The 24,740-nt window shown below is 36.1% G+C and overlaps 2 protein-coding genes across 5 annotated transcripts in view; both read left to right on the top strand.

Annotated features, from left to right (window-relative positions):
- The window catches only part of LOC146459469 (uncharacterized), a 283,723-nt gene that overhangs the window by 8,285 nt on the left and 250,698 nt on the right, over window positions 1-24,740 (top strand). The window lies entirely within an intron of this gene.
- Window positions 1-24,740, top strand: part of LOC146459476 (chymotrypsinogen B-like) — a 116,633-nt gene that overhangs the window by 5,292 nt on the left and 86,601 nt on the right. For 3 of the 4 annotated variants that reach the window (XM_085089402.1, XM_085089401.1, XM_085089403.1), the window contains exons 4-5: window positions 3,939-4,103; window positions 24,300-24,464. In XM_085089402.1, the coding sequence (XP_084945528.1) occupies window positions 3,939-4,103; window positions 24,300-24,464 (330 nt within the window). The remainder of the gene's footprint in view (window positions 1-3,938; window positions 4,104-24,299; window positions 24,465-24,740) is intronic. The other variant, XM_085089404.1, reaches the window with a different exon arrangement.

Below are 24,740 nucleotides of genomic sequence, written 5' to 3'. Positions count from 1 at the left end.
AAATCAATTGCTCAATGCCCTCTCAAGAGATTTTAGTTTTACTCAAGCGTTGCGCGCGTTCTGCGAAAACCAGAGTAAATTTTTGAACAATAAAACTATGAAAAACTTTGGAAAGAGAATTATTCACTCGCAAGACCTATTATTCTATTGATGGGAAAAAAATCACACCTTCGTTGAGTGCTGCGCGCTTGATTGATATCTACAAAGTTGCGTCGGCTCTACGAAAACTAAAAATAATGTTCTGAACAGTATTTCTTTTCCAATGACTGTAAGAATTCGGTTTATTAAAACTTTGAAAGTCGTTGCAGACCGATTTACTCGCGAGCAGGACCTTAAGTATTCGACATATTCTCATGGAAAAAAGTCACACCTTAGTTGCGTGCCGCGCGCTTGATCGATATCTACAAAGTTGCGCAGGCTGAGTCAGGCGGGAAGAACGGCTAAGCCGTTCCGAATTGAAACAGCCGTTCTCAACTGATTCAGACGCCGAACTTTTTATGTACTTAATTCGCGGTATTAGGTTCGGCTCATGAAAAGTTCGGCGTCTGAACCGGGTCTTACTCAGTGATTTGATTGAAAGAAGAAAAATCACACCTCCTTTATGAAGCGCTGCGCGCTCGACTGAAAACAAACTGAAAAGTCATAATCAGTACGCTCGGCGAAAACTAAAAAAAAATGTTTTGAACAGTATACCTTTACAAAGACTGTTAGAACTATGACAGTTTTTGGGAGAGAGATTAACACGCGCAAGACCTGTAATTTTTTTCATAAGGACCGCAAGCTCATCATACTGCAAGCGCTTCAGTGAAAACAAAGAAAAATGCTTGATCAGAATATTCTTAATCATCAAAGGTAATCAGCTAGCATAAGGCTTGTTTTAAGAAGGAGAAATGTCCAAATTCCACTTCGATGATTGATACACAGACCCATTAGCACAGCTGAGCGCCTCAAAGTCATACACCTGGCATTGTTCACCTGATCGCCACTCAGCTTTCGATTACGCGCAATAAAATATAAATGTTTTAGTGCTTCGAGTAATACCAGGCATTTTATTAAGAGAGAGGTGGTCGATCTTAAAGAGACACATGCGGACATTATATGTTGTTGTTGTTTAACTCTCGACTTTCTAATCAGTCCGATGCGCGTATGCGCGCTCCGGTGGTCAGTTTAAACCAGTGACAATTGAGCTGACGAGTGCAAATTTACTCTGCCCACTCCCCCAATACAGCTAAATTGTCACGCCGACAATTTACCGATCAGTCGTGAGCTTTTCCGCTTAGCTTCGACCAAAGTCCCTCAGCGCTACCAAGGACAAAAGGACTATTGTCTAACGGCACAATACCCAAAGTTGAGCCGGAACAATAGACCATTTCTTGATACGTTGCCATAACTCGTTCATTGCGCATGCGCGAATTAACGAGTTAAAAAGCGCGCAAATGCATGAATACACAGCTGTTTCGACAGCGTACGTGACAATCCGAAAGGTAGTCTGGAAAATACCCAATAAATTTCGATTATAGCACAGAATCCATATTGCCCCCACTGTTGAGATGGCGGGAAATATGCATTTCAATAAAAACTCAGAATCCATAATGCCTCGACCATGCAGCGAAGACTTGATCATGAGACGGCAGGCAATATGGATTCAAAGTTTTTATTGAAATTTATTGGGTGTTTCCCAGACTACCTCTCGGCATTATCACGTACGCTTTTACGCTTTTTTGAACAACCTTTGTCGAAACAGCTGTATAAACATATTGGGATCCCAGTGGCGAGCCCAGCAGCAAATTATCATCAGTCAAACAAAAGTTATGAACGACATATAGAGCACACTCCAACCGTGATGATCCGAACAACATTTTTCATTCCAGTCACAATCGATACAACTAGTACATGTGCAGGAAAACCGGCATATTCCATCGCAACATATCTTGGCACAGTTGAGCCCAAAGGAAGAGTACATGTGGCAATGTGGCAACATGTACATTGTATATGAAAGAAATGTGATGGTATATTTCCAGCCTGGTGAATGAATGAGAATGATGATTATTCAAGAAAGTGACGCAGGCAGACTCGGAAAAAAGAAATCCGAGTGCTCCTATCAGGAGTCGAACCTAAGACCTTCCGATTACTAGTTCGGATGCTCTACCACTGAGCTACAGGAGACTCGTGGGAGCTAAGGCCATTAAACTAGGTTCATGGGACAAACATCCTGCATACTGCTAGGATTTGAATGTCGAGCGTGTGGTATATGAAAGAAATGTGATGGTATATTTCCAGCCTGGTGAATGAATGAGAATGATGATTATTCAAGAAAGTGACGCAGGCAGACTCGGAAAAAAGAAATCCGAGTGCTCCTATCAGGAGTCGAACCTAAGACCTTCCGATTACTAGTTCGGATGCTCTACCACTGAGCTACAGGAGACTCGTGGGAGCTAAGGCCATTAAACTACGTTCATGGGACAAACATCCTGCATACTGCTAGGATTTGAATGTCGAGCGTGTGGTGTATGAAAGAAATGTGATGGTATATTTCCAGCCTGGTAAATGAATGAGAATGATGATTATTCAAGAAAGTGACGCAGGCAGACTCGGAAAAAAGAAATCCGAGTGCTCCTATCAGGAGTCGAACCTAAGACCTTCCGATTACTAGTTCGGATGCTCTACCACTGAGCTACAGGAGACTCGTGGGAGCTAAGGCCATTAAACTAGGTTCATGGGACAAACATCCTGCATACTGCTAGGATTTGATGTTTGTGCCATGAACGTCACTTTCTTGAATAATCATCATTCTCATGTACATTGTAGTTACCTTATTTTAGCGTATTAGCATTTCTGATAGGTGTCCTGCTCTCGTTACTACAATACCGCATCAGACTCGGGTGGCCAAAAAGTACAGGATGTTTTCATAGTTTGTTGAGGAACTGGTTATGAAACCGTGTATTACGGCAATGGTGCTGCAATTTTTGTTGGAGGGGCCGCGACCGTGTACAATCCTTTGTTTTAATGTTCACACTACAGTTGAATATCTTACAAGCAACGTTTCTATTAGTCAGTTACTCTAACACATTTCTAGATCTATTGTTGCCTGTAACAAACACGTTTGTCAGGCTTTATAACTACTGCCTTTTTTTAACTATGATGTTTTCTGAAACTCGTGTCAATAATGAGAAGTTCCCACTAAAAAGAAGTGTAGCTGAAGCAACCATGAGTCAAGGTTTGCCAATCTGATGTTTGTATCTGATTGCCCAAGTGAAACTTACAAATACAAAATTAGAAATCTTTTAGGTGGTTTGTACACTCTACATACTTAATCGAAAATTTTTTTTCTTTTGTAGTTTATGTGTAATTTTGTTGACGATCTATTATTATGCTTATCAATAGTGTCATTCCTTGAAAAGTAATCTGTGAAAGCTAAAGGCAAGTTTCCAGTGAGAATACATAAATGAGACTATCTGATAAATATTTAACTCATATATATTCAGTAGTTCTAACGACAGAAATAGTGGCTTTCATTTCTGTCTATATTTAGAAAATGTCATAATTCTAACAACCTTTTTTTAAATTTTGTAAATACCTTGAAGTCTTGTTGAATAAGTACTTGCACAAAAAATATCTGTTGCAGTATTTCAGGTATGGGTAGAACAGCCGAAAATCACAACTGAAAATCATGCAAATTCCTATACTGTATTAGGTGTAACACCTCTGGTAACAGGCTTGTATAACAAATCCCCTCATAGCCATCTATTTCATCTGGGTTCATTTGTTTGTTTTTGTTTTTCTTCTTAAACGTTTAGTAAACATGCTATAAAATCTTGTTAGCTTTGTTTCCCCTCTTTTTTCTTGATTTTGTTTTGCTCTCCCCACGAGGAAAAAGATGTTAGTGTGACTGAGAAACTTGCCTGCTAGTTATCTAACAGTTTTTATCGTTGTTTTAGGAGGTTTCTGCGATGGGAAAGCCAATGGTAACTACGCAGATCCCGACAACTGCTATGGATATATCGCCTGTTCAAATGGGTCCCTGTATGGAATGCCCTGTCCGGCTAAGTTGAAGTTCAACAAGACAACAAACCGCTGTGAATACAACGCTTCTTGCTCTCCAGGTTGTTAAAATAATTCATTAGGTTTTACAGTAATCTTTTCACACTATCCTGTACACCCCAGCACTAAAATATCAAATTTGTAGCTCTCTGATTTCTTTCAATCCATACCCTCACAGTTTTCCTTTGAAAACAGTTGAATTCCGAAAGTAACGCCCCCCCCCCCCCCCCCATCCCGAAAGTAGCGGCCCTTCGAAAATGACAACTCAACCGCAATAAAATACCGTATTGTATTTGATATAACGTTTCAAGTAGTACTTTTTGACTCTGTAATACCTTCCTGCAAATAAATTGTGTCCATTTCGATCGACTTACAATGCCTTTTTAGAACGGTCTTCCAAATTTAAAGAAATTACTAAAGAGAAACCCTCTGCTTTTAAGTGTAATGCGGATTGAACAGCCTGAGTGTAGGACTAAACAACGTGCAGAGTAGGTTAAAAAAAAGAAAACTGGCTCATTTTAAAAATTACCCATAAATCAGCATAAAAAGCAAAAAAAAACTACAACTTAAAATAACCACTACTAGTCCTTAAAAAATCCTAAAAATTCAAAAAAATCCCAAAAAAATAAAAAAAAATTTCCAAATAAAATGGATTACCAAAAACAGAATTGTAAAGAACTCCAACAAATCTGCAAAGAACGAAAAATCATTTATTCTTCAAAAATGAGAAAACAAGAGATGATTGAAATTCTCACCAAAAACGACCAAGATCCCACAAAAAATGTCCATTTTGAAGTTCAAACTCGAATGGCAATCTTTCGAAACAACCCCGAACAACGAGAAAAAGCAAGAGAATGTTCACGTCGTTGGCGACAAAATAATCCCGAGAAAGCGAAAGAATATTGGAACAAATGGATGGAACACATTGAAAACGAAAAAGAACAAAAAGAAAAAGAACTCGCAGAAACATGAATAAAAAAATAATCCTGAAAAAGTGAAAGAATATTGGGGAAAATTCATGGAAAATTGTGGAAGAAAAAATATTTTAAATTTCTCTTCTGATGAAGAAAAATGGATAAAAAATGAACTGCAATTTTGATTTCTAGAGACATTCTCTGAAAATCACTCTCTTTTGAAATCATACTCAACATTTTCAATTTCAATTTTTCCACTTCTGCAAGCATTTGCAATTCCAACCGCGCAAAGATTTATTCCATTTTTTGCTTTTTTTCTTGTGGCGAATTCAAATATTGCCTCAAGGATTTTGAGGAAGTCAAAAGTAAAAACTTCCGGTGCTAACAAATTTTGGCCACAAACAACTTGAAAAATGTTCTTTTTATCGTTGCCAAGAAAACAATGCCTTAGAAACAGCGGCCATAAATGTCCGCCGTTGCCAAGAAAACAATGCCTTAGAAACAGCGGCCATAAATGTCCGCCGTTGCCAAGAAAACAATGCCTTAGAAACCGAATAAAATGATTTTTATTTAACACGCTTGTAATGTTTATTTTTTACAAAACTAAAATTTACATATCTTTTTTGGATATGTAAATTACTCGCTTTTTTAATTTTTTTCTCGCAAAAAAAACAATGAAAACCCACCCGCTCGCTTCTCAAATTCAACTCTCAGTTCCGAACGTCGAGAAGGGATCCGAGTTTTCTTTGATATTTTTTTTTAATTTCCTCTTTTAAGGCATCAACATCAACTGGATTCGTCGATTCGCTTTTCACTGTCGAATCCTTCCTTTGTTTATTTCGAAGGCGCTCTTTCATCGAAAAATATTTTTCGATTTCTCGCAAAATCGAGTCAAACTCACCATCAGAAATAAATCCATCCTTTAAAGCTTTTGAAATCAAACGACTCATTGACAAAAGCGACGATTCAGCGAGAGAAACGGTTTTTTCATGTTTTCTCACTTTTCTTTCAAAATTCGCACTTCCAGCCATTGAAGCCGATAAGACGAGTGTCGCAACCAATGCAGTCAAACTCAAAGGAACACCGACGGCAATTCCGATTCCGCTCAACAAAGTTGCGACACTGCTTGATGCCAACAAGGTTGTCAAAAAAACTGAAACAGATGTTATTTTTGAAGCGACTGATTTTGCTCTCTTGTATTTTTTGCTGACTTGCTTGTAATGTGAAATTTCATCCTCAAGCTGTTTTTGACAATCACAAATATTTTTCAATCTGAATTCCGCGCCCACTTCGTTTGCTTCGAGAGAAGGATAAAGTTGTGGCGCACTTGGAATGATATTTTGTTCACTCATTTTATTAAAGATCTCAAATAATTTCAAATTCAAATCTCAACGGAAGTCCATTAAAATCGATGACCTCACCATTTTCTTCTGTCACTGTGATTCGCAAAGAATTGACAACTTTTTTTCCACCTGCTATTTTTTGAAACGGAATATTTTTTGAATAGAATAATTGTCTTTCGTAAGGCTGTCCACTAATATCAAAACACGTCAAAACAGTTGAAGGTTTTCCATTGAAAAAATTTTCGTTTTTATCCACGAGATCGCAGCTGATGAGGATGTTATTGAATGAAAACAAACGATTGATGATGGACACTCCATCTTTCAGAGTGTGCCGTTGGTCTTTCTGATTGAAGCCAAGAAGATAAGACAGTTCACGATCAAAAATAACTTTTTTGCCAGGATTTTCAATCACAATTGAACCCCTTTCATCACCAAGAATTACTTCGATGTTTTCTTTTTCAAGTATTTTTTTTATTTCTTTTCCGATTGCGTGAAGACTGTAATATCCAGGATTAATTCTATTGACAGAACGAACGTTTTTATTATCAATCATGGTGATTTCTCCTCTCTTTTTCAAATTGTACCAAGAATTATAAAAAGAGCAATTGGTCATCCGGATGAACTCAAAATTTCCGATTGGCTCATCAAGCCAAATTGTTTCATCATTTGAATTCAGCAAGAAAGTGAAAACAACCATTTTCTTTTCAAAAGATAAAAAATGGAAAACTTGTTGAAATGGATTCAAACCAGCCCAGAAGCAAAAAACTTTCCAACCAAGCAAAAGAAAAAGCATGGAGAAACTTCAAAGCCAAATTTCCCAACGCTGACCTCAGCAAATTTGTTGCAGAAGTTGATTTCACCGACAAAACACATGCAACAGCCGAAATAAATTACATTGTTATTCCAAATCAATTTTGGAAAATTGTTTCACCCAACCCCAAAGATTGGTCTGATGAAATGAAGAAAGCTCTTGGATTTGGTAGCTTTCCTCCTGAACTCATTCTCAATTCAAATCCTTCAATTCAGTTCCTGCTGTTCCATTTTCTGACAAAATCCCCGAATCTTTTGGGGAAATCCTCAATCAACCAATCAAAATTTTTGTGAAACCAAACGAAAGCTTCATAACAAAATTCAGAGAAATATTCACGAAAACAAAGATCACCCACAAAACTGGAAAAGAATCGAGAAAATGGCTGAATCAACCAAGCATGGACCATTGGCCACAACAACTCAACTTTGCTTTTTGGTGTGCAACAACAGCATCTGGAATCTCAAGAAATCTCGTCAACTCTCCCCCTCCTCAAATCAAATCTTTCCTTCTTTTCCACATTTATTTCACAACAAGAAGGATTCTCTTTGAAATGGGAGGAATTCAAAGTGAATCTGCTCTTCCAGGTGACCCCACATTTAGTAAAACTGAAAACAAATTCGACATTCCTTCATTCAAGAGAATCTGTGCAGAATTTCAAATTTCACCAAACGCAGATTTCAGATTCACTTTCGGTCAAAATTTTGGACTCGGTTTCGTGAACATCTTTTATCCAGGAGAAGGAGACTTTGCACAAAAGCATTGGACGTTTCCCCCAGCAACCCTTCAAAACCCATCAAGTCAAAGATTCTCAGATGAAGGTGGAACTGACGAAAAAGGAAACAAAATTGATTTCATCAGAAACGATCAAGGAGCTGACAAACAGTTTGAATTTTTCATGCCAAACGGACCTCTCAATGGACTTTCTCAAGCAGGAATGGCAAGACTCAATCAATCCATTGAAGCATTCGTTTATTGCATTCTTGGAGCACAAGTCAACGTCAGATCATCAATCCTGGGTGAATTTGGAGGGGCAAAGGAAGCTCAAAGAGAATTTCTCATCCTCATGGAAGATGCAATCAGACAGCCTGACTTGTCAAAAAGCATCCAAAGATTTCAACTTGCGATTGATGAGGCAAAAGTCAGGCTTGATCTTGCCATCTCACCCGGAACATGGTTGATGCCTTCAAATCTTGCCCTTAACACTCAAAGCACAGTTGGATACAACAACAATCTGAAAAAAGCAACTGGAAACATGAAACTCGGAGTCAACTCTGATGTCAATCTTGACTTGAAAAAAGTTGGAGTCAGGATGATGGATGGAGGACCTTCAAAAAACAACAGACCGACTTCACATCCTTCAAATCCAATTGAAAATGAAAACAAAAAAACAAAACCACTGCCTTTGGATTCATCAACAGTCACAAAAAAACTTCAGGAATCAAATGAAAGTGAAAAAAAAGAAGAATCAAACCATGAAACTTTGAAATCTGGTCTTATTATTGCAGCATCACTTGGAGCATTTGCCATTCTGCGATTTTTTCGTTGAGTTCAATCTAATGGATTGGACTCAATTTTTCATTTTCTTTTGAATCCTTTCAACCATGAAAACTGCAACAGCAAGAATCAAAAGCCAAGCATTTTTTCCAAGGAATCCAACAACTTGTCCTGCAGTTTTGAAGATGAAACTGACGATTGAACCAATCAATCCAGGAAGAAGTTGACCAATCTTTTTTCCAAGATCTTTCAAACCATTTCCAACTCCTTTGGCAACAGATTTGAGTCCATTTGTGAGTGCACTCACAATCACACCGATTGTTGTGCCAACAGCAAGGAAAACAGCAGCAACTGTGAATCCATATCTTTTGAAAATGTTTTTGATTTTTTCTCGAAGAGGCAAGGCTGTTTCTCTTTTTTCAATTTGTGTTCTCAATCTGGCAAGCTCCTCTTCATTTTCTGCAACTCTTGCCTCAACTTCTGCTCTCATCTGGGAAGAAGTGTTTTCATCTTCGAGGATCAATTTGTCATTTTCAATTTGTTTGTTTAGTTCAGCCTCTTGTTCATTCAATTCATCAATGGTTTTTGTTGTGTTGAGTTTTTTTTTCAGTTGTGTTTCTTTCTTTTTGTTGCTTTGCAATATCAGCTCTGAGTTTGTCAACCTTTGCTTGTTCATTCTCTTTGGCTTTCACTTGTTTCTGCAAAGCCACATTTTCTTTTTTGCATTTTCAAAATCTTTTTGTAAATTCTTTTTTAGTTGCTTCAGTCTTTGCAATTCTGTTTCATTTTCAAGACTTGAGCCATGTTCTTGTTGCAGTGCATCAATTCTGGCTTGTGCTCTTTCGATTTTGCTTCTCAAATCTCTGATTTCTTGAGCATTATTTTGGAGTTCTGCAGCGATCTTTTATGCTTTTTTTAATTGTTTTTCTGCTTCTCTCAGTATCTGCTGGTTTTCTCTTATTTTAGAATTATCCTGAGCGATCAAAGATTCAGCATCGGATCCCAAAGCAGATAATATTTCTTTTGGTAGTTTTGGGTTTAATATTTCTTTTCCTGTTGTTTGCTCTTTGGTCATCAATGGGTAAAATGGTTTTCCACTTTTTTTATCCTGACTTCTATCCTATCTTTGAAATACGAAGCTTGAAGTTTATCATCTTCTGCATTTGGGTAAAATAAACTGAGTTCATCTCATGCATCTTTTGTGAGGGATTGTGATTTTTCCCACGTTTGTCGACCTTGAGTTTCAATGAAAGATGATTCTGCATTTTTTGGTCTTGCTCCTTCTTTTCCATAATTTTGCTCATTGTTGTCATTGGAGTACTTTCACTTGGTTCTGATGATCCTCCTCCTGTTTCGAAAGGATCATTTACTTCTTCATCAGAATCTTCGTCATCATCATCTTCATGATTCAATAATGGATCTTTTTCATCAAATTCTGTCATTTTAAAATATTTCTATTAAAAATGGAAGTCAGCGAAAACATCAATCCGAATTTTGAGAAAAAACATCAAACGCTCTGAAGGCAGACAGAACTGTTCACAGAGTCACATTCAATCCAAACAAAGCTTCACCAGGTGAAACACTCAGGGTTCCAGTTCCAAAGCTTCATGAGGGAACAGTCTTGGTTCCAGATGCACTCGCGTTGATTTTTGATTTGGGTGTGAGTGGTCATGCAAATTATTTTCTGGTGAAAAATGTTTCAAGAGCATTGGTTTCCAAATTGAAAATCAAGTTTGCTGGAGAAATTCTTGTTGACACAGACGGTTGGGATCTTTTCAAACTCTGGGAAGATCTCTTTTTGACAAAACATGAAAGAGAAAACATGTTGAGTGAAGGGATTCAATCTGATAATCTCTCAAAAATCAGATGCAATGCTGGAGACAAACCAACTTCTTCAGTTGACAAGGAGAAAAAACTGAATGAAATCTTCAAAAACAAATACAGAATCAGACTTGATCACGAAATTCTGAAAGATCATGGAGTCTTTTATCCAAGAGCCTTGTCTGATGAACTGGTTTTTGAGTTGACCCTTGCCCCAGCAAGCGATGTTGTGAAGGGATCTGACGCAACAAAACTTGCATATGAATTGACAAACATTCAGCTTGAATATGCGGTCCTTCAAAGCAAAAAGCTTTCAGATGAAGTCAATTCAAATCTTCTCAACGGAGATCGTTTCATGTTTGAGCATGTCACTCATCACAAAACAATCACAATTGCAAAGGGAACAGACACAATCATCAACGAATCAATCAATGTCCCAAGAAGATCAATGAAGGGAATCCTCCTCCTTTTCTTTGAACCCTTCACAGCAGGTGCAAGAGACACAGAAAAAACATTCAATCCTGACATCACAGAGGTGAAAGTTGACGTCAACGGAGTTCAAAACAAGATTTTCAGTCAAGGCATGAAAACGAGAGACATGTTTGACGAAGCTTTCAGAAGATTTGGAAAGGAAAACTCCTCAATGAACGCAACTGAATTCTTCGCTGGGGACAAGTTTGGATTGTTCATCGATCTCAGGAGCATGAAAGACAATGATCTTCATGGAAGTGGAATGAGATTGGTGAACACAAAAGACGGAGTTTATTTGTCAATCAAAAGAACAGCAAGTGGTTCAGGAAATGTCAAATGTCGAATATTCATCTTGGCTGATGCGCAATTCAGCATTTTGAACAAAGAGCTTGAGAGTGTGGCATACTGATTTCTTTTGATTTTTCAAAAGAAATCTTCGCTCCGCTCACTCCGCTCGCTTTCAAACCGGTGGCAACTCAGTTCCAGGAGGAACAATCATCAACTCCTCTCTGACAAATCCTCTTTTTGGTCCGTTTTTTAAATAATAAAGAACCGATTCTTTCTCATTCACAATTGCTCTGTCAATCGAAAAAACTTTCAGAGACCAATTCGGATCAGTTGCTCTTCTTTGACCTCCTTCAAGTTCACCAGGAGCAAAAAGATACCTAACATTCACTGAAGAATCAAGCCTCTTTTCATTTTTTCCAACAGGTCTTGAATAATTTGGTTTCTTTGAATCAACCACCTTTTCTTTGATTGCGTCAATCGGTTTCTTTCCTGTCAATCGAGTTGTTTTATTGTTCAATTCTTTCACAACTTCTGGAAGCCTTTTCACCCATTCTCTTGATCTTTCACCCGATTTCATGTTCATTTCTTGGGAATATTGAAAACTGAAAAGTCTTTCACCCAAAGTTCGATTGAATCTCTCAACGATTCCTTGATCGCGGTGAACATTTGGATTTCCTCTTCTGATTCTCGTTTCATGTTTAGTCATTTCCCGAGCTACTTCACCCATGAATTCTCTTCCAGGATCAACTTGAAGAATTTTTGGCCATTTCAAAGGTCCTTTATAGATTTTCTGAAAAGCCTTTGAAACTTCAGAAGAATCTTTTGAAGTGAGAGGTTCAGCAGCTTTGAATCTGCTTGCAACATCAACAACAGTCAAGGCGAACTTGAAAATTTTTCTCCTGAGTTTGTCGTGAGGAAGAAAGAGAAGATCAGCTTGATGAACTGCATTGGGAAGTTCAACATCAAATGTTGGTCTTTGAATGTTTTTTGGAACAGGCAGAAAGATTTGCCAGATTGCTTGTTTCATGAGCCAAAGTTTTGCTTCATCTTCTGGAACACCGGATTCTCTTGATAATTTTTTTACTGCCCCAAGTCCTTTCCAATATCCTTTTGGGGAATAATAAATTTTTGAGAGTTTTTTGTTTGACATTTTAAAGGAAATGACTTGCTGCAAATCCAAGAGCCAAAGCTGATATTCCAACAAAGATCAATTCTCCCTGTTTTTGAGATTTGCTTGGTTGGAAAAAGTCTGAAAATTGGGGTTCTTTGAGATTTTCAATTTTTTGTTGATAACCCTTGTTGAAGAGCTTCAAAGCAAAGTCAGTGTTTTCGAAATTTTGTTTTGCTTCATCTTTGATTCTGTCATTGGTCAAAATCCAATCATTCAGTTTTGCTCGATTTTCTTCATATTTTTCGACTTCTTTTTGATATTTTTCAACTGCCAGGTTGTGTCTCTTTTTTTCCTCAAGTGAGGCTGATCCTGAATCTCCAGAAAGAAATTTTGCGAGATAAGATCCGCCAACAAAGGCGGTTGCATTGATCAATGCTCCTCCAATCATGATTGCGATGCTTGCCATTTTAACTTGGCAATATTTTTTGTTTTTCAAGATAATCTTTTGTTGCCAAAGAGGCGGCAATGATGACAGTGAATTTCACATAATTCATGAGATTTGAGGAAGGATCAGAAGTCATTGGTTCTTTGATGACTTTCTTTGCAATCCATCCAAATCCTGCTGCCAATCCAGTGATTGTTGCAGCATCAGTCAATGTTTTCACGAGTTTATTGTCTGACATTTTATTTCAGAAAACAAATTAATCCATTTGTTTGCATTTTGAATCTTTTTTTGGATCCTTGGATTGCAGCTTTGTTGTTTCAATGTTTTGTCTCTCAACTTCAACCATGTGATCAATCAACTCTCTCTGAGCTTTTTCAACTTTGCTTTCATTTTTGAAAATACGTTTCAATTCTTCCCTCTTGTAATACAATCCTGCAAGTGAAACAACAATGCTGGCAACAGAGAGAACTTGAGTGAGTGAAAATGAGCTGCTTTGTTTGTTTTTCTCGTCTTCACTTGATGGAGGGTTTTCTTTTTTGCTTGTTTCGATTTGAGTGTTTGCGTTTGATTTCTTCTTTGCTTCTCTTGCTTTTTTGTTGTGTTCAGCAAGTTTTTTTCCAGCTGCAATTCTTCCTGGATTTTTTGGAATTGTTTGTTTTGTTGTTGTTGTGATTTGTTCAGAACTTTTTTGAGGTTCTTTTTTTTAGAACTTGCTGGAGATTTTAATATTTTTTCAGGTGCTCTTCGCGCGCTCACTTCGTTCGCTTCTTTGGTTTCCATTTTAAATGATTTTTCAATTTCTTGTCATTTCATTTAAAATGAATAAATTGAACAAAGAAGAACTTGAAGTGCTTTTGGATTATTTCAAAAATGAATCAGAAGAAAACAGACAAAAACATCAGCAATATCTTGAAAAAGACAATCTTCAAGAAAATCATGAGTCGACATTTCATTTCTTTCGAAACCAAACGGGAAAAACAAAGACAAGACTCATGCAAGTTTTCAATGAAAGACTCAAACACGAGATGAGGTTGAAAAAGGATATCTTGAAGGATGTTGAAAAACTTGTTGAAAATGAGAGAAAAACTCCTTCCTATCAAAAGTTTCTTGGTTATTCAATTTCTCTTTTTCTTTTGTTGAGATCAATGCAAATTATAATGAGATAATTTTCAAAAAATTATTTTTTGAAAAAAATATTTTCAAAAAAATTTGAGAAAAAAAATGATTTTTTTTTGAAAAAAAGATTTTCAAAAAAAATTTTGAAAAAAAATCAAACAAAAATTTTTTTTTATTTAAAATATGTCTCTTTCGAATGATCATTTTGAATTGATCCCAGCAACTTTCAAAGGCCATAATTACATGAAAGTTCAGTGCAACGGTGAAAATTTTGAGATGAAACTCAAGGGAAAGTTTCAAATCTTCTAAGGTAAATTTGGATTGCAACTTTTTCTCACTCTGGATGATTTTTCGCCCATTGAAAAAATTCATGAATTGGCAGGAATGGAATGCAAAAACATCAGAAACACAATTTTCTTGAATCTCAAAGAAAAAACTCAATTTTTCAACAAATTCAACAAGCCAATGAATCAGCCAAAACCAGAAGAAAAAAAAGAAATGAGGGGGATTGTTTTTGTTTGTTTTTCATCATTTTCAAGCAGCAACAAACTGAATGGTTATGCAATTTAAGTCAAAGTTGATGAAATTTTGAAAGAAAAAGAAATTGTTTCAGTGTTTTGATTGATTTGATTGAATTTCATTTGGTTTCCAAATGAAATCAGTTTTTGGAAAATCAACAAATTTTTGTTCCAAAATTTCTTTAATTTTTTCAATTTGATCCAAATAATCACTGTCAAAAAAAATTTCTGAAAAAAAATTTTTTTTGGAAAAAAATTTCTGTTTTTGGTCTTTTCTTTTGGATCAAGTTCTTTTTAAAGTTCTTCTTCAAGTTCTTTTACAGGTTCTTATCAAGTTCTTTCACAGGTTCTTTTTCAAGTTCTTTCGCAGGTTCTTCTTCAATTTCTTTCACAGGTTCTTCTTCAAGTTTCAAACTGTTTGCTGCCAAAAGACTTGCACTCGCTGCAGCCATGTATTTTCCGTATTTCAAGTAAAGACTTCCAGCAATCAAATTGAGTTCTCTGTTGACAATGAAATAAAAAAACAAAGTGCTTTTGCACTCGCTTGCAGAAATGTTTCAACAATTGCACCGCAAGTTTTTTTAGACAAAGAAGCTTTGTATCTTTTGAAATATTTTTCAACATCTTTCTTTGAAAGTCTTTTGATTTGATATTGTGTGAGATCAACTCCAATCATTTCCTTGCATTGACCACTTGCTGCCAAAATTGCAAGATTTTCTCTGTGATCTGTTTCAATTGGTTGGGGTTCAGTTTCAAGAAGTGACATGACTTCTTTCATGGCTCCTTCGGAGCCGGCGCAAAGGGCCATTGATTCTTGCTCTTGGATTTCCATTTTAAGTGAAATGGAAATTTTTTCAATAACTCAAAGAGAGACCAAAAGGATGCCTGAGAGAGAAATCAAGATGAGAAAATTTGACTTCTTTCAACTCTTTCATCAATCTCCTCTTTTCATCTTTTGTCAAATCTCCTGCAAATTCTTCGAAGACTGTTTTTTGCTGAAAAAAAGCGTGAAAAAAATAATCAAAGAAGCAATGTTTTCTCTGAAAGGTTTTGCGATGCTTGACATTTGTTGAGTGAGAACCTTAACGCTGATTCCTGAATGTCTTGCAGAAAAAGCAAGTTTCACAAGTTCATTTGTCCTTTTTTTCACATCTTTTGATGAGGCGCAATCATCGAGAATGATCAATGTGTTTGTTCCTTCAAAGGCAAAGGAGATTAGTTTGAGCCATTCATCGATTTGATGGTGTTCTGGGATGATGATGAAAAAATCTTTGTCATTCTCAGCAAAACCGTCCCAGGTTTTGTTGTGGATGAAGGTTGGACAAAGCAGGAAAATGAAATCAAATTTTTGATTGAATTTTTCTTTGAGAAGATTCACAAAAAAAGTTGTTTTTCCTGAATTTGTTGGACCAACAATCAATGCATTAAATGGAATGTTTTCTGGATTCATTTTGTTATTTTATAATGTCCATGTGCAAACGTGTGAATTCCATCCTCTCTGATGACTCTCTTGTCATCATTTGCAGAAAGAGCAATCTTGTTGACTGTTTCTGTGAAAATTTCGTGTTTGTGTGATCTGATGATATTCATGGATCTCATTTGTTTTTTCCTGAAATGAGGCAATCTTTGTAATCTTGATGTGTGATTGTTTTTTTGATGACTGATTTTTTGATTCCTTTGCATTTTTTTTCTTCTTTTTTGTTTTCATGCATTTTGATTGAATAAAGTTTTGCTTTGAGTTCAACAAACTCTTCGATGATTTTTCCTCCTGCCTCGTCTTTCATCATTCCAATGACTTTTTTGTTGATGCCAGTTGGAATGTTTGATGGATGATCTTTTGGAAAATTTGATGTGTCAAACTTTTCTTTGACATCTTGGGAAATGTCTTGGAAAAAGTCATCTGTTTCGATTTCATAGCAAAGAGAATCAGTGTCAGTGAAAAGGAGTTTTGCTTTTTCTTGAAATTTTGGTTTGATGTAATTGAAATGAAAGTCAAAGATGAGAGTTTTTGAGATGTCGAGAATTGACATTCCACAAAAGACTGGTTTGTCAAAGAGCAGTGTGGTTCTTTTCATGTGAATTGCAATAAGATTTTCATCGAATATTGTGCAACTTTCAAAGTTTGGTTTTGCTGCGAATTTTAATGCAGACTTTCTGTTGTTGACCAATTTGATGTCAACCCTTTTCCTGACGTTTCCCATGGTCTTTCCGAAAACAGAATTGTTCTTAATTTTGAAAACATCTTTTTCGAAATCATTTTTTCCTTCTGCTCTTAGTTTTGTGTTCAGTTCAATATAAGATTTCAACCAAGGTTCTTCTTTGAATTTGATGATTCTGTTAACTCATTTTGAGTTTGAGACCCATTTGAAGATATTCCTTGAGATTTCTGTGATGAATCACATATTTTTCTTTGTTGTTGAGAGTTGGAATGAGTTTTTCAACTTTGTTGACAATGATTCTCTCTGGGGCCAGTGGAAGATCATTGTGGATGTCATGAAGTTCTTTTGGGTAATCAAGGTCAACTTCAAGAATGCAGGGAAAATTTCGCCAATCTTCTTCAGGATCTGCCCAAGAAAAGCCTCCAGTTGGAAGAGGCTCACACATTGCCCAGCCATAAAGGTTGTTTGCATCAAGGTAAGGGATGAATGTTGATGGTTTTTCCGGGTTGAAATCTTTCATGTATTTGTTGTTTGCTTTTCCGAGTCTGTTTGAAATCATTGAAACACCACCTCTGGTGCCTTTTTCAATCATTTGAAGCATGTCAATGTCAGTCAAAAGTTCGAGTTTGACTTTGGTTTTCTTGAGAGCGGCATCCCATGCGAGACCTGGTGATGTGTAATACCATGCAGGATCAAGCTCGTAGTTTTCAAGGCAAACGTTTCTGAATTCCTCAAAAACATCAGCAAGGAGAAGAACATCTGTTTTGAGATAGAGGTCGTGAAAATCTCCCATGTTTTTGCATTTGAAACTTTTCCAAACGTTTTGTGCGTGTTCAAAGTCTTGTTGTGAGATGTGTTCATCGTTGAGTTTTGAGAAAAATTCTTCTTTTGGTGGAAGTTTTGTTTCTTGAAATTTTTTGATGTTGTCCATGAAGTCCTAAGGATAAACTCCTTTTTTTGAAAGAAGGTTGAGTTTTTCTCCGAGTTCTTCTTTTTCTTCTGGAGTCAGTTTTTGTTCTTTCAGTGTTTTTTTTTTCTTTCAATTATTTTTTCTTTCAGGAGACTTTTTTTTGTTTCAATCTTTTTGTCTCTTTCCAGATTCTTGACCAATGCATCAAGAGAAGATGCCATGAATTTGAAGCTGTCAATAAATCTGATGTCGTGTTTTATTTCATGTTCGTTTCCTTCTTTGTCGATGTAATAACCAACAACGATTTTTTTGTGAATGAAATGTATTTTTCCTCATTGTTTGGAATGCATCTGATGTCTCCTTGTGTTTTTCCAAGATTTTTGACGAAAAGATGAGCGTCATAGTTTTGAAGATTGTGAAAAATCACTGGAGTAAAACTTGGCTTTCTGAATCGGAGATTGCATGAGCCGTGAGCTGCTCCACGGAATTTCCCAGTGAAATGACAATGATCTCTGACTTTTTTGTCGTCTTCTTCGAATTCTCTCTGGCAGATCCAACATTTTGTTGATTCGTTGAAATCTTCCCAATCATTTTGTTTCATAATCAAAGGTTTTCGTGGAATATTTTGAATCCTTGTGATATCATCTTCAATCATTTCAACAAAGATTTGAGAGATGTCTTCTTCTTCATTTTTCATTCGACGTGTCACAGTTTTTGAAAGGTTTTCATCAAAACAGCATTTGATGTGATAACAAAACCCACAAGGTTTGTGTTTTTGAAACTGGTTGGTGAAACACTTTTTTGGATTTGGTTGACATCCGCTGATTGGTTCAACAAGAGACTCAAAATCAGCAAAGATGGCAAATGGCATTTTTTGTGAGCGAATGTGATTTTTGAATTCGATGAAAGTTTCCTTTTTTGGCATTTCGATGAACTCATGGCTTTTGCAAATTTCTTGGTGAATTTCAAGTTTTTTTTTTTTGAAAAGCATTCAAGCATCTGAAACAAATGTAAATTGATCCATTGTGTTTTGAAAGTTGCTTTGACAACAGCCTGCTCATGTCTTTGATGAGACAATAATGCTTTTTTACATCATCAGCAATTAAAAGAAGATTGATTTGGTGTTGCCTTTTTTCTCCTTTGAAAATCCTTAGAGGATAAACATTTTCATCAAAACCAAAAACATTTATTGAAATGTTTTGATTCAGTTTTTCAAAATGATTTATTTGTTTCAAATCAATTGGAAATTTGAGATCATTCCAATTGAGTCTTTTTGAATTTTCTCTGAGATTTTTGTCAATTCTTTCTGCGTTTTTCTTGGCAGGAAAAAGTGCTCTGGTGATGCACCATTTAAAGCATTGATTGTCATCATTTTTCATGTTGATAATTGCTTTTTTGTTTTTTAGTTTTTTTGGGAGGGCAATCCATGATCTCCCTCTGAGGGGAATGAATTGTGTAATTTGTACTTCAAGTGAAATAACTCTTTCAAGAAACCAGTTTGATGCTCCTTGATTGAAATTTTGAAATCTTTCTTCGATTGTTTGAATCAGTGAATCAAAGATTTCTGATTCATTCGTCCCTTCAAGATTTTCAATTGTTTGAGAATAAAAAAAAGGATACGCAGTCAAAACATTTCCGTTGGTCAAATCAATTCTTGTCATCTCACAATTGAGAATAAGTCTCACCCTTGTTTGTCGATTTTCTCTCATCAATCGCAAAACATCTGGTTTGACAATTTACATGAATTCCATTTCATCATAATTTCCTTCTTTTTGAATTCGAAATTGTCTTGCAAAACCACTCAATGCGGTTGCTGTTTCTGTGACTCTTGTTCTTTTCTTGTTTATTTCTTTTATTTTTGTGATTTTTTTGTCTTTCTCGATTTCTTAGGTTGATGATATTTTGATTTTTGGAGGAAAAAGACTTTGCGTTGGTCTTCTCAATCCAAGCATTTCCTCGAGTTCTCTGATTTCTCTATTTTTTTCTTCATTAGTCTCTTTTCTTCTCCTTTCTTTCGGATTTTTTTCCACTGCTCTTGTTGGTTGGAGAATTTGTAAATTTATTTCTGGAACTGGTTCATCAAAAATTGGTGAGAGGTTTCGAGATCTTTCACGTTCTCGTTCACGAGCTTGGTTGATTACATCAATTAATTCTGCTTTTCTCAAATGACTGTATCTTCTGAGTCCAAGCCTTTTCGCTTCATCTTTTAATTCTGAGACTTTCAAATCCATTTTATATAAATTTTAAAAAAAAATTTTTTTGAATTTTTTTTAACAAATTTTTTTAAAAATTAAATAAAATGGTAAAAGAACAAATTGAATTAAAAATTTTTGTGAGTGGAAAAGATCTTTTTGACATTTCTTTCTGTGATTCATCATTGGGTTATTTGAACCAAATTATTTCAAAAAGTGATAAAATCACAGTTTATCCAACTCATGCAAGTCTTTTGAAAATGGCAAAGAAAAAAAATTCAAAACAAAATGACATACACAAACGATGAACTCAAAAAAGCTTTTGGTTTTCCTTCGAAACAAAAAAAATTAAGAAAATTTGTTTTTGAGCCACCAAATGAAAGACTTGAATTCGACAAAACAAAACAAGCGTTGGAAAAACTTCAAATATCAGCAGACAAAATTGCAAATGCTTGCAGAAGTGGAAAAATTGAAATTGAAAATGTTGAGTATGATTTCAAAAGAGAGTGATTTTCAGAGAAATTCTGTGAAAATCAAAATTGCAGTTCATTTTTTATCCATTTTTCTTCATCAGAAGAGAAATTTGAAATATTTTTTCTTCCATAATTTTCCCTGCATTTTTCTCAATATTCTTTCACTTTTTCAGGATTATTTTTTATCTATCTTTCTGCGAGTTCTTTTTCTTTTTGTTCTTTTTCGTTTTCAATGTGTTCCATCCATTTGTTCCAATATTCTTTCGCTTTCTCGGGATTATTTTGTCGCCAACGACGTGAACATTCTCTTGCTTTTTCTCGTTGTTCGGAGTTGTTTCAAAAGATTGCCATTCGAGTTTGAACTTCAAAATGGACATTTTTTGTGGGATCTTGGTCGTTTTGGGTGAGAATTTCAATCATCTCTTGTTTTCTCATTTTTGAAGCATAAATGATTTTTCGTTCTTTGCAGATTTGTTGGAGTTCTTTGCAATTATGTTTTTGGTAATCCATTTTATTTGGAAATTTTTTTTGAATTTTTTTGCGATTTTTTTTGAATTTTTAGGATTTTTAAGGACTAGTAGTGGTTATTTTAATTTGTAGTTTTTTTTTTTTTGGTTTTTATGCTGATTTATGGGTAATTTTTAAAAATGAGCCAGTTTTCTCTTTATTAAGCTACTTGCAGAATCATTTATGATTTGATTGCAAACATCATTGAATTCTACTGGAAACTATCCCTTAAAAGCTGTATGTGTCAGCGGAGTCAAATGATACAGTAGTTAGTTGCAGTATAATACGAACATTATTTTCGCTACACAGAGTCTTTTTGGGCCTTTTTAAGTTTTTGTTTTTTTGTTTCAGTTTGCTTTGTTCATGTGGAGAGTTAATAACATGCATAAACGGAATGACCTTTAAAAAAATCACAAACGTTCGGTAACCATCCGAAAGTAGCGACTACCAGATTATTGATTGGCCTTCTAAATCCGAAAGTAACGGGGGCCGTTACTTTCGGGACTCTACGCTCTCCGGTAGCACAAAGTTGAATTAAGCCACTGTTTCCTCTTAAGCTCCCACTGTTTGGAGGTCAAATTTTTTAACAAGCCTGTCACTGCCACTTTTGGAAACAAAACATATCAGTAAAAATGGAGGAGTAAACAGGATTATACGTATTAAAAGCCAATAAGATTTCTTTGCTTAAAAAATTGTTAACGAAATGAGCTTTCGGCGACCAGACTTTAGCCTTTTGCGAAGGATAAATCAAAGGCTCCTGTGACTCATGAATGCAGAAGTGAATAGTGGTAACCGTAAGGCGGTACTCGCATCAAACTACGCTACAAGGAATGCGTTATGTATAAACAATTAAACAATTAAATTACACACTCGGATTCCTTCCGATACGCGAAGCAACGCAAAGGTGGGCGTGTACGCTTTTTTTGGTGGTTTGCGTGGTTGCCAATCGATAAAGAAAGCGTCCAGTTTTTCTTCCAAGAACCTCCGTAATTTTTTTCCCTCGAGTCGTGTTGTTGCCGAATGAAACTTGATACATGTGAACGATTTTGGTTGCCTACCACGTAACCTAAATCTTGCTGTTTTCAGCATTCTAAGTTCAAACGACGGCTTTTGTCGCGTTTTATAACATCCAGAGAAGGTTTTAACCTTGCTGAAGTTGCTATTTTGGCTTTATCCAAGTGCACGTAAATATAGAAGTACATCAAGCGTTGCGATGCAAATTTTCAGTGTTTACATTTTTGCTGTGGAATCGATCTTATTGCTCAAACTGGACCCCGAATGAATTTTATTGCGGCCTCTGTCTGGGCGAATTTCGTCCGCTAGTTTCGAGGACGTGTTTGTTTACACAAGATTACACCGAGTTGTCACGTTTCATCAATAAAAATAGAAAAACAGACAAAAAGCTTTACTAAATAAAAAATTTATTCAGATAGGTCTTTTTACAGGCCTAAGAAGCAAAAGCGTATAATTTTCGCCGGGAGGCGACTTGCAAGCGATTTGAAGTCAATTTTGAAGCGAATTTATCGCAGCACGTTTTTCAAACATTTTGCAAGAACTGTTCGGAAACGAAAAATCGGTCTATTAGAATAGTATTTCAGTACAAATTCACAATCAAACCTGTAATTATTTGTGTGTTGTATTCCTAGAAACACTTAAACATTACCAAGGAACCCTGCGATCAGGCTAATAAAACCACAAATCGAAGAAAAATTTCTTCGCCATTAATGCTTGATTTCCGCTGTTGAAACTTTCGAGCATCCCTTAGAAGTTTCTCTCTCGATTCACCGTTTCCAAGAGGTGTGTTTCCCTTCCAAAAACGCAAAATTCGCTTATTTCGACCAGCGCCAGAGTGAAATTCCGCTACATTACGATCACTGCACATGCTTCAAAGTTAACAACTCACCAACCAAGTGAAAACGCCACCATTGCTACAACTCGTTCATTGCGCATGCGCGAATTAACGAGTCAAAAAGCGCGCAAATGCATGAATATACAGCTGTTGCGACAGCGTACGTGACAATGCCGAAAGGTAGTCTGGAAAATACCCAATAAATTTCGATAAAAGCACAGAATCCATATTGTATCCACTGTTGAGATGGCGGGCAATATGCATTTCAATAAAAACTCAGAATCCATAATGCCTCGACCATGCAGCGAAGACTTGATCATGAGACGGCAGGCAATATGGATTCAAAGTTTTTATTGAAATTATTGGGTGTTTCCCAGACTACCTCTCGGCATTATCACGTACGCTTAATTTTAAGGTTTTTTGAACAACCTTTGTCGAAACAGCTGCATAAACATATTGGGATCCCAGTGGCGAGCCCAGCAGCAAATTATCATCAGTCAAACAAAAGTTATGAACGCCATATAGAGCACACTCCAACCGTGATGATCCGAACAACATTTTTCATTCCAGTCACAATCGATGCAACTAGTACATGTGCAGGAAAACCGGCATATTCCATCGCAACATACCTTGGCACAGTTGAGCCCAAAGGAAGAGTACATGTGGCAATGTGGCAACATGTACATTGTAGTTACCTTATTTCAGCGTATTAACATTTCTGATAGGTGTCCTGCTCTCGTTACTACAATACCGCATCAGACTCGGGTGGGCAAAAAGTACAGGATGTTTTCATAGTTTGTTGAGGAACTGGTTATGAAACCGTGTATTACGGCAAAGGTGCTGCAATTTTTGTTGGAGGGGCCGCGACCGTGTACAATCCTTTGTTTTAATGTTCACACTACAGTTGAATATCTTACAAGTAACGTTTCTATTGGTCAGTTACTCTAACACATTTCTAGATCTATTGTTGTCTGTAATAAACACGTTTGTCAGGCTTTATAACCACTGCCTTTTTTTAACTATGATGTTTTCTGAAACTCGTGTCAATAATGAGAAGTTCTCACTAAAAAGAAGTGTAGCTGAAGCAACCATGAGTCAAGGTTTGCCAATCTGATGTTTCTATCTGATTGCCCAAGTGAAACTTACAAATACAAAATTAGAAATCTTTTAGGTGGTTTGTACACTCTACATACTTAATTGAATTTTTTTTTTTTTTTTGTAGTTTATGTGTAATTTTGTTGACGATCTATTATTATGCTTATCAATAGTGTCATTCCTTGAAAAGTAATCTGTGAAAGCTAAAGGCAAGTTTCCATGATAGTGAGAACAGTGAGAATACATAAATGAGACTATCTGATAAATATTTAACTCATATATATTCAGTAGTTCTAACGACAGAAATAGTGGCTTTCATTTCTGTCTATATTTAGAATATGTCATAATTCTAACAACCTTTTTTTAAATTTTGTAAATACCTTGAAGTCTTGTTGAATAAGTACTTGCACAAAAAATATCTGTTGCAGTATTTCAGGTATGGGTAGAACAGCCGAAAATCACAACTGAAAATCATGCAAATTCCTATACTGTATTAGGTGTAACACCTCTGGTAATAGGCTTGTATAACAAATCCCCTCATAGCCATCTATTTCATCTTGGTTCATTTGTTTGTTTTTGTTTTTCTTTTTAAACGTTTAGTAAACATGCTATAAAATCTTGTTAGCTTTGTTTCTCCTCTTTTTTCTTGATTTTGTTTTGCTCTCCCCACGAGGAAAAAGATGTTAGTGTTACTGAGAAACTTGCCTGCTAGTTATCTAACAGTTTTTATCGTTGTTTTAGGAGGTTTCTGCGATGAGAAAGCCAATGGTAACTACGCAGATCCCGACAACAGCCATGGATATATCGCCTGTTCAAATGGATTCCCGCATAAAATACCCTGTCCGGCTAACTTGAAGTTCAACGAGACAAAAAACCGCTGTGAATACAACGCTTCTTACCCTCCAGGTTGTTAAAATAATTCATTAGGTTTTACAGTAATCTTTTCACACTATACTGTATACCCCAGCACTAAAATATCACATTTGTAGCTCTCTGCTTTCTTTCAATCCATACCCTAACAATTTTCCTTTGAAAAAAGTAGAATTCCGAAAGTAACGCCCCCCCCCCCCCCCCCCAATCCCGAAAGTAGCGGCCCTTCGAAAATGACAACTCAACCGCAATAAAATACCGTATTGTATTTGATATAACGTTTCAAGTAGTACCTTTTGACTCTATAATACC

Source organism: Pavona decussata, unplaced genomic scaffold, assembly GCF_977016875.1.
Source record: "Pavona decussata unplaced genomic scaffold, jaPavDecu1.1 SCAFFOLD_219, whole genome shotgun sequence".
Classification (NCBI taxonomy): Eukaryota; Metazoa; Cnidaria; class Anthozoa; order Scleractinia; family Agariciidae; genus Pavona; species Pavona decussata.
Note: the sequence above shows the minus strand (reverse complement) of the source record. Positions and strands in the feature narration are given on the sequence as shown.